The sequence below is a fragment of the Mustela erminea genome, chromosome 3, assembly GCF_009829155.1.
Source record: "Mustela erminea isolate mMusErm1 chromosome 3, mMusErm1.Pri, whole genome shotgun sequence".
Lineage (NCBI taxonomy): Eukaryota > Metazoa > Chordata > Mammalia > Carnivora > Mustelidae > Mustela > Mustela erminea.
Window position 1 is genome coordinate 105,464,610 of NC_045616.1, and position 10,145 is coordinate 105,474,754.

The window sequence follows — 10,145 nt, forward strand, 5'->3', positions numbered from 1 at the left end:
TACTGAATTTAATTGGTATGAACAGATATTAAAAATAGTTTTCTTGGGACACCTGGGTGGCTCAGTGGATTACGTCTCTGCCTTCGGCTCAGGTCATGATTTCAGGGTCCTGGGATCGAGTCCCGCATCGGGCTCTCTGCTCAGCAGGGAGCCTGCTTCCCTCTCTCTCTCTCTGCCTGCCTCTCTATCTACTTGTGATCTCTGTCTGTCAAATAAATAAATCAAAAATATTTTTTTTAAATAGTTTTCTTGGAGAGCCTAGATGGCTCAGTTGGTTGAGTCCACCTCTTGATTTCAACTCAGGTCATAATTTCAGGGTTGTGAGGTTAAGCCCCACGTTGGACTCCGCACTCAGTAAAGAGTCTGCTAAGATTCTTGCCCTCTCCCCCTGTCCCTCCCCTACTTGTGCACATATACTCTCTCTCTCTCTCAGATAAATAACTAAATCTTTTTTTTAAAAAATGGCTTTCTTGGGATGCCTGGGTGACTTGCTCTGTTAAGAATCTGCCTTCAGTTCAGGTCATGATCCTAGGGACATGGGATGGAGCCCCATGTAAAGCTTTCCATTCACTGGGGAACCTGCTTCTTCCTCTCTCTCTATCCCTCCCCCTGATTTGTGCTATCTTTCACTATCTCACTCTCTCAAATAAATAAATAAAATCTTTTTTAAAAAAAACAGTTTTCTTGTTCTTCACAGCTCCCAAAACCAACATTTTACATCTTGGGCAGAATGCCTTAGTTGTGTCTATTGTATTGGTTTACTAAATAATTACTGAGTACATTTATCAGGCCCTTACTTAACTCACATCCATGAATAGGCCTTGATGAAATTGAAATGCAAAACTGCATATGTGTTAATTTGCAAGAAGATAGTTTATAGCTTCCCAAGATAGTATACAACTTCCCAAGTTGTCCCAGTTTACAATAATGCTTAATTTCTCTAATGTTCTTCTGCTAGTGCCTTAAGGCTGGTGGACTCAAACTTGACCCCAAAACACAGCCCTGCCCTCAGACAATGTGCTGTCCAATGGGAGAGATGACATGTGGTTACATAACTAAAAGACAAGGTACAAAACCAGTCTCCGATAAAACAGAAGACGTACCTCCAGGATTGAATTGTAAGAAAACTGTCTGAAAAACCATAAAAGACTCTTAATCTCACAAAACAAACTGAGGGTTGCTGGAAGGGAGGGGCGTGGGAGGGATGGGGTGGCTGGTTGATGGACATTGGGGAAGGTATGTGCTATGTTGAATGCTGTGAATTGTGTAAGACTGATGATTCACAGACCCATACCCCTGAAGCAAATAATACATTACATGTTAATAAAAAAATAAAAAATATAAATAAATAAATAAGAAAAGAAAACTATCTGAAAATTGTTGTCTTTCAGTGAGACCTTGAAGGTCTCGGCTCCCCAATTTCCTCATATGTGAAAGGATGATAAAAGTACACACCTCTCAGTGTGCTTAAACATGGTACCACAAGTGCTCTGCAAATGTACCATGCTGGAAAAAAGTGAGGCAATGTATTATTTATGACAATGCAGATGAGAACTCAAATCAAGTTTTTAATGAAGTCCCGTATGCAATTCTGTATTTCCAGCTGCTCACACCAAAAACCTTGGAGTCGCTCCTGATTCCTCTCTTTCTCTCATACCCAATTCTAATCCATGAAGAAAATCCCATTTGTTCCACCAACAACAGACACATTCAGAATCGAAGTGCATCTCTCCTCCTCCACTGCTGTCTCCCTGGTGTGGGCCACCACCATCTCCTGCCAGGGCCATTATAGTAGTTGTCTAACTGGCCTCCTTGCTTCCACATTTAATTACCCTCTATCCATCATAAAAGAGAATAATCTTTTTAAAAAGATAGAAGATTCTGCCATTCTGTTGAAAACCCTAAAATGCCCCACCCCCTCCAATTTAGAGTCAAAGCTCTGGTCATTTTGTGTACCAGACACTATGCACTACAACCTCCCCTCAGACAATTCATTTCCTACACTTCTACCCTTTTGCTTACTCTCTCCAGCAGTCACAAGGACTCCCACACATTAGAGAGGCTTCCTTTTCAGGACCTTTGCATTGGCTGTTTATTCTATCCAGAACATTCTTTTCTGATACAACCCCGAACTGCCACCACCAATAAGGCAAGCAGCACAATCCTACTTCCCCAGGCAAACCCTCTGGGTTCAGCTGGCACAATATATGTCCTTTTGCTGCAACCCAACATGCTGATCATGGTGTCTCAGGCCTGGAACTGTCACTGCTCAATCCAGTCTGACAAATGCCTGCTCAGCGTCTGCTTTGTTCAGAATTTGTGTTAGATCCTGGGCCATTTATGCAAGTCACAGTGTCCACCTAGGTCTCCTTCTATTATCCTAGTGTAGGCTTGGACCCAAGGGCTTGCATGTTGTCAGAGGACCTCTAACTGTCCTGAAGTAATGTCTAGAGAGGGACCATTATCAGTCCTATCCTCTTCTAGCCCCAGCTGCTGCGACTGTAACTTTAAACCAATGCAGAGGCTGACAGTGACCTAGTGAGGTCACAGGGGCAAGAGACGACTTTCTCCAAGGAGAACTAAAAACCAAATAAGACCTAAGAAGGTTACAAACTCAGCCTGAACTCACATGAATTAAATGAAGTAGGAAGAAAGGAGAAAGTACCTATTAAAGGGAACATTTATAGTGTCCCTACCCAGACTCCTTTGGAGTCAGATGGTGATAAGCATTATTGTTTCCCATTCATAGAACACTTGCTGCAGAACACAGACTGTGGCACCCACCTGTAACGGACTACTAAGTTAAAGGTTTGTAAACTTTAACAACAAACAAACATCAGTCCAAAGGTCCAGAAATTGGAATATTCTGGTGACTACATTGTCTGTCTCAACATACAGCAACAATAGAAGGATGCTGATCTTGGGAAAAAGCAGAACTTAGTAAACACAGTCTGTTAGGGCTCATTCAAATACAAACATTAAGGTGGCCACTAAGAATCTTGTAAGCCTAGGGATTAGGACAAATCTTATGTGGACTCAAAGAGCCAGCCCAGCAGCCACTTCTAAACAATGCCAAATTACTGAAGCATTAGAAAGTGGGAGGCCAGGCAGTTAAGAATTAGTAGGATGGAATCAGGTTTCCAGTAGTGTTTGTTTGTTTCACCAGACTAATTTCTGGAGACCCGTCAAAAGATATAGTTGACCTCCATAGCAAAGATACATGTACTAAGATCCCTCCAAGTGTTTCCTTTGGAATTCTTCTCCCATTCCTCCTCAGAGGCCTTCCCAGACCATCTAATTTAAGAGCCCTCCCTCCAATATTCTCAATCATGGGACAAATTTTTATTACAATGGCACATCTCATAACATAATTATGTGCTTACTGATTCATCTACAAAGTCCTTTTGTGTCTTCCCCATTAGACTATCAGCTCCAACAGTGTGGGAATCATATTGGCCTACTTCCAGTAATTTTAGTGTCTAGCATAGTGCCTGGCACATAGAAAATGCCCAAGAAATATTTAACAAATAAATGAAGAATGAATGAGTAAATGAAGTAAATGAGTCAACAAGTTAGTGAGTGAACAATGCTCTCTCTCCTTCCTCCTTGATTATTACCTCAGGCTATAAAAGCAGTATAACTGCCCCCTCTGTAGTAGAGTTCTTCCCTGAGTGTATTTGGGATGCGTGTTTTACTCATGCTTCTTCCTCAAAGGATCCACCCCCCGCCCCGTGGCTCCTGCTAGATGAGTAGCAAGCCACATGTTCCCAAGCCATAATCACAGTGTATTGGACCAGTCAGGAGCAGCCCCTTGATTAGAGTGGAACTCACTCCTACGTTGGCAAAGGCCTCTGATCTAAGTGGACTTTCTTGAAAATGTGAGTCAGTCCATTCAGACCTCTCTCTCAGAACTTTGAATAAATAAATGCAGACAGAAGAAGATTTGGTGGATGCTTGAACTGCAAAATCATGCAGAGTTGGGGTGGGTGGCACGCTGGGACCACCATGGGACCATCGTGTTATCAGAATATCAAAGTTATAAAGGAGTGATAGAATTAGAAGGAGTTGGTAAGGAGAGCAACACTGATGTGTTAAGAGAAGCTGGGTTGCCATGAGAAGGAAGGCAGGGCCACCTTTATTCAGGCCCTTCTGGAGGTCTGCCTTTCAGGTTTCCTGGATTTCTGTTTGATTTCACCTGATGCTTAAAATACACCACTCGCCTCTTCACACACACATATGCAACACACACCTTTTAACTGAACCATTTTGAAAGGACTTTTTTTTCATTTCAGTAAAAGTTTGTGCTGCAAGAGACTCAAGTGTCCATGGCCCACTCCAGATCTGTCCATTTGGGGGCAGACCAGTTCTGTCCAGGGTCCTGCACTACAACAGCACCACCTGCATTCCTCAGCGTGGAGTGGTCTCAGTTTCATCTTCATTCCCCAGTCAACGTGTGGAAAAGACACTTTCTCTACTTTTGCAGAGACTAGTATGGTTTGCATTGTAGCCCTCGCACAAAGGAGGTGTTAGAGTCCTAAGCCCTAGTACATCAGTGTGAGATCTTATTTGGGGATGCAATCTTTACAGATGTAACCAAGTGAAAATGATGTCACCAGGGTGGAACCTAAACCAAGAAGACTGATGTCCTTATTTAAAAGGGAAAATTTGGAGAAAGACATATATACTGGAAGAACACCTTGTGAAGATGGAAGTAAAGAATGCTTTGAGGGTCTATAAGCCAACGTGCACCAAAGATTGCCAGAAACCCACCAAAAGCTAGGGAGAGTCACAGAACAGATTCTCCCTCACAGCTCTTAGAAAGAACCACCAGTACTCCCCATACAGAGTTACACATAGGTACACAATCCTAAGCAGAGACACCTGCATAGAGAAGAGGTTTCTCAACATCACTGAAGCTCCTGTACAAATCCTTCCTGGCAGGCTCAGCTTCAGGGTAACTGAACCTTTTTTCTATCCTCACTCTGTCTCAGAAGCCTGGCCTTGAAGCTTTCTTGTACAGCCCTTAAATATCATACCACAGACCATGGGTCATCCATTAGGGACTCAACTATTGCTCCCACCTAGAGCCTAAATTCATATGTCAAAATCCCAATCCTCAGTATCTCAGAATATAAACATATTTGGAGATCAGGTGTTTAGTGTGATTAAATTAAATGAATCTGTTAGAGTAAGGCCCAAATCCAATATGACTGGCATCCTTATAAAGGGAAGAGACACCAGGAATGAGCATGTACAGAGATGACCCTGTGAGGACAAAGCAAGGAGAAGGCAGCTGTCTGTAAACCAAGGCCTCAGAATGAAACCAACTTACTGGTACCTTGGTCTTAGGCTTCCAGACTCCAGAACTACACAAAAATAAATTCCTATTGTTTAGGCCGCACAGCCTGTGGCACTTTCTTATGGCAAACCTAAGCAAACTAATACATCATCCCAAGTGTCCTTCTTCCCCTCCTTCCTTAGGAATGGCACTCCTAATTTTCAGCTGGGTGCATGGCTGCCTACATAATAGACTACATTTCCTACCTACCCTTGCTAGGTTCCCTCATGTGATTAGGTTTTAGCCAACAGGATACAAGAGGAAGTGTTAAGATGACCTTCAGGAAAGTGTCCTTAAAGAGAAAGGTCATGCCCTTCTTGTTCCCTTCATCCCTCTTGCTGGTTGGAGGGGGGATCTGACAGCTGGAGACTGAGCAATCAGCTCAGTTCAGGAGGCAGAAGCCTCATGCCAAGAAAGCAGTGCAGGAGGCAATGAAGGTCCACCTTTTCATGGACCATTTCTGGGCTTTCTGTTTGAGAGAGAAATAAGCTTCTAGTTTGGTTAAGCCAAAACTGTTTTGGAGGTATTCCATCACTCCTCACACTTATTCCTAACTGACACTGTAACTTATTCCTCCTACCTCCTCCTTTCCTGCTCTCCCTTCTCTCCTCCAAGGTGGAAACTCTCATCATTGAGACTCAGAGGATTAAGATAGTAAAAGGCCAAAGGTAATGTTAGCTGTAAGTGGACTCTTGCAGGGCTAACTAATCAGGCAGTCAGGAGACAGGAAGATTTTACCTACTTCTGTTCTTATACCTCTGTGTTCAATCCCTGCCCTTCTTATAATTAATTATATTAAATTCTTATAGATGACATGCCCACTCTAAAATTCCACTGTGCACTGAATTAAGTCCAAGCTTACAAGGTTGGCACTCAAAGCCCTTCACAATCTGGGTGCACTCTACCTCTCCAAAGTTTTGTATTGTTTTGTTTTCATTACAAACATCTACTAAAACCAAAGCAGAATATTTGTTGTTTGACCCAAATGCTACATACATTCCAACATCCTAAATTTTTCTATGATGTCCCCCTCTCCTGGATTCTCTCCTTGTGTGGTACCAAAGACCTGGGATCTGAAGATAATTGAATCTAAGACCAAGCCCAAGTACTTCTAAATTATGTGAACTCTGGGTCTTGGTTTCTTCATCCATAAAATGAAAATAATGCCTCATAGAGATATTCTGGAGCCAAAGATATTGCATGATAATGGGTCTTATAAACCACAAAACACTACACTCTTTGAAGGCATAAGTGTCCTGAATCTTGTATTCGGGGGCATTGTCCTGTGTTTCATTTAGCTCTGCAACTATTAGGTAACCCCTGGACCTTAGTCACTAACTTTCATTGAGCCAACCACATTACTAAGTGCTTTTCATACATTACCCCATTCAATCCTTACAACAGTCTCACAAGATGCACATTATCCTTATTACCCCCACTTTATTGATGAGGAAACAGGCCCAGGTTTGAAATCAGTTCTGACTTCACAACCCAAGCTTCCAACCTTACAAATATCTCCTCAAAGGCAGTCTGTGCCTATTCTTACTTCATAGTCATGCTGTTTTGCCCCACTTCTGGAACTCTCTGTAATTCTAATGGATCACATGTTAATATTCCATTAAGGAAGGAAAAATAATCTGACGAGGTATATATATGAAGGTCACCTGGGGCTGCCCACAAGATAAGAAGATGACAAAGAAGCCAGTGATTCTGGTGAAGAAGCAGTCTCGAGTAAAGCCAGCCCATGAGACAGACAGACAGACATAAGCATTCCTTGAGAATTAAGCCAGAAGAAGGCTGGCTAATGCCACCAGCACTGATGAGGAAACCAAATAGGAAAGCAAAGCACAGGTTCTCCTTGTGTTTAGGCCTGGCTGGGACTCCGAAGATACTCCGAGAATCCCCTAATCCTTTATATGTTTCTCTCTTATTCCAAGCCCCCATATTCATTATCTCAAATGCTTTTCATAAAAGAACACTTTAAAATAGAAAAATTTAAGACCTAGATTTACATTGAGAAGACCAGATGACAGACCTGTCTGCAAATAGTGATGGTGCCAGAGCTAAAGGCCAGCTCCTTACTGTCAGGTCCCTGTTCTTTCTGTCCCATGAATCCAGTCCCCCGTATCATCATAACCTAATCTTTGTCTTTCCATCTACCCAGGGCCTGACAAAGAGTCCAGCATTCAGATGCAGAGAAAAGAGACTCCCTTTGAGAAGCAGACACCTTCCAAGTGCTCTCTGGATCCCTAGATGGTCATCAACCTTCTGACCCCCCATGAAATAGAATTTTCACAAGTAGGCATGAAAAATGTCAGCTATACCATCATCAAGAAGACTTCAGGCCTAGTGTCTAACAAAGTTCCCAATCCCTGACCACCTAAATAGGATTTCCTTTGCTAGGGAAAGTGGGAACCCTACTCCATCTTGTAACTCTGTCCCATCCTGTGATGTCGTGTCCTCAACTAAACCCCCATGCAGAGGGCAAAGTCTAAGAATAATAACTGGTAACACCTAGTGAGTGAGGATCGCTTTGTGTAATTGTCATTCTAAGCACTTTATGTGGATGAATTCCTTTATATCTATAACAACCCTGGGAAGCAGGTGCTATTATTATCCCCATTATACAGATAAGGAAACTGAGCCCTAGAGAGAGTAAGTATCTTGTCTAGGTCACAGGGCTGGAAAGTATTAGAAACTATAATCCAAGAACAGGCAGTTTGTCACCAGAGCCCACGATCTTCACACCATAGCACAGGGCCTTTACAGCAGGAATGCACTATAGCCCCTCAGATGAAGGGTAGAACTCTTCCCCCCATTTGCTGCTCTACTTACCCTGAATCAATACTGTCTCCTGTCTGCCACCCAGCCTCCCTCCACACTGGCTTCAGCACAAATCTGTTCATGTCTCTTCTCTGTTCAGAACCCCTACTGCCTAGAGCTGAGCAAGTGAAGAGATAAATGTTGAACTCTCTGGGGCAGTGTTTCTCCAACAGCAGCCTTGGGACTCCTTGTATCTATCTAATCTCTCTCCCTCACTCTCTCTCTCTCTCTCTGTCTCACTGACTTGGGGCTTGGGTCCTCTAACCTCTGTCTTATTCAATGCTCATCTTTGAGGGTGGCGTCTTGTATCTGCCTATGTAGGAAATCATACGGTGGTTTTCAAATTTACACTTGTGTTTGAAAACCACAGTGAGTTTACAGAGGCTGCACCACGGGTGCCACTTAGTAGAAAGAGTCCCAGTACCTGAAGTCTCCCTTCCCCCAGCCACCACTTCCGCCCTGAGCTTGAGGCAGAGGCTTCTGGGAGCTTAGATGGCTGAAGCTGATGAAGCGGGCTTCTTGGATATCCCCAGATAACCCAGCAGGAGCCTTTCTCCCCAGAGCTTCTCAAGGGCTGAGTGAAGGACCCTGTCTTCCAGCCCCACTCCCTAAACCTGTACAGCCCTCTGGACCCTCCACCAAATCAGGGATCATCTGACCCAGAAGAAACAGGCAGGAGAAGCAGGCAGATAGGTGTCACTTTGGACAGGGGTGGAGGAAGGCATGCTGGGCCAGGCAAGAGGAGAGGGCAGATGTTCCTTCTCTGAGGTCATCTCTACGTGGGGCAATGAAGTCTACCCCCTGAAACACTGGGACTGGGGCACACAAAGTCACCCTGAACTGGATCCCATGTAGGGGTTGCAGAAGCATTGTGGAGAGACAACAGTCTGTGTCCCATGGGCAAAGTCGACTGGGCAGGGTGCCCATGTTCCTCTCCCCCTGCCTCCTCTTCTCCACTCAGCTGGCCCTAAAGCAAGCTGAGGAAGTCACTGAGCCCGGGACGCTGGGTCAGCCCTCCCTGCCTGTGCCCACACGGCTGGCTGCCGCAGCATCTTCCAGCACACGGTTCTCAGGCCACCTGCCTTTCCCTCATGCCCAGACCTACCCACGCCGTGTCGCTCCTTGTCAGTTTTACGCCAGGGGGCCATGGCTGGGCCACTGGAGCTGCGGGTGCCTCAGGTCGTCCTGTGGGGAAGCAGCCAGGGGGTGGCTAGGCGCTCGGCCGGGCCCCACTTCCTTCCTCTTTTCAAACTCCCTCTCAGGGCCCGCCCTCCTCTCCCCAGGGCGCTCTGCACCTCCTCCACCAGGCCCACTGGGCTGGGGCACATTAGAAACCTAGTGACTGGAAAGCCAGGAGACCCCAGCAAAGCTTGGGGGCCATCACCAGCTTGATCTCCCCCAGGCAAGTGTGGAGAGACGTGTAGGTACTTAGCGCCACCCAGGCCACCACCACAAGTGCAGGAAGTTGCCAGATAACAGCCTAGTGACTGAACAGAACTCCCTCCCAAGGCTCCCTAACATGAGCTTTGATATCTTATGTGAATGTAAATCCATATTTATTTATTTATTTATTTATACTTATTTATAAATCCATATTTATCAGCCATGACAGTAGAGTAGGACAAACTATCTCTTTTTTTGTAAGATTTGGTTTTCTCATCTGTAAAATGGGATACTAGTATGTACTTCATATGATTATTGTGAGGATTAGAAGAGATTATGGACACAGCAGGTGACACATAGCAGTTCAATATACATGTACAGAGGATGTGATTTGTGGTTTTTATACTATTGGTGTCACAGACCCATTTGAAAACCTGGTAAAAGCCCAGAAAGTACTTCTGAAAGTACACAAGCATGGGATTTACCAACAATGCCAGGAGGTAAGGGTGCTCTGAGAGCCCGCAACAGCATCCCCGGGAAAAGAGGCATTTCTCAGAAAAATCTCATTTTTGCTCTGGAAACAGATGCTATCAGGAAAAAA

General features: G+C 44.4%; 1 protein-coding gene across 6 annotated transcripts in view; it reads right to left on the reverse strand.

Annotated features, from left to right (window-relative positions):
* DOCK2 (dedicator of cytokinesis 2) overlaps positions 1–9,398 on the reverse strand; it is a 409,502-nt gene extending 400,104 nt beyond the window's left edge. For 2 of the 6 annotated variants that reach the window (XM_032337049.1, XM_032337053.1), the window contains exon 1: positions 9,267–9,397. In XM_032337049.1, coding sequence (XP_032192940.1) covers positions 9,267–9,309 — 43 coding nt within the window. In that variant the 5' untranslated portion in view covers positions 9,310–9,397. Of the gene's footprint in view, positions 1–9,266 lie in introns of all 6 variants that reach the window. The other 4 variants (XM_032337052.1, XM_032337050.1, XM_032337047.1 and 1 more) reach the window with 3 other exon arrangements.
* Positions 9,399–10,145: the final 747 nt, after the last annotated feature.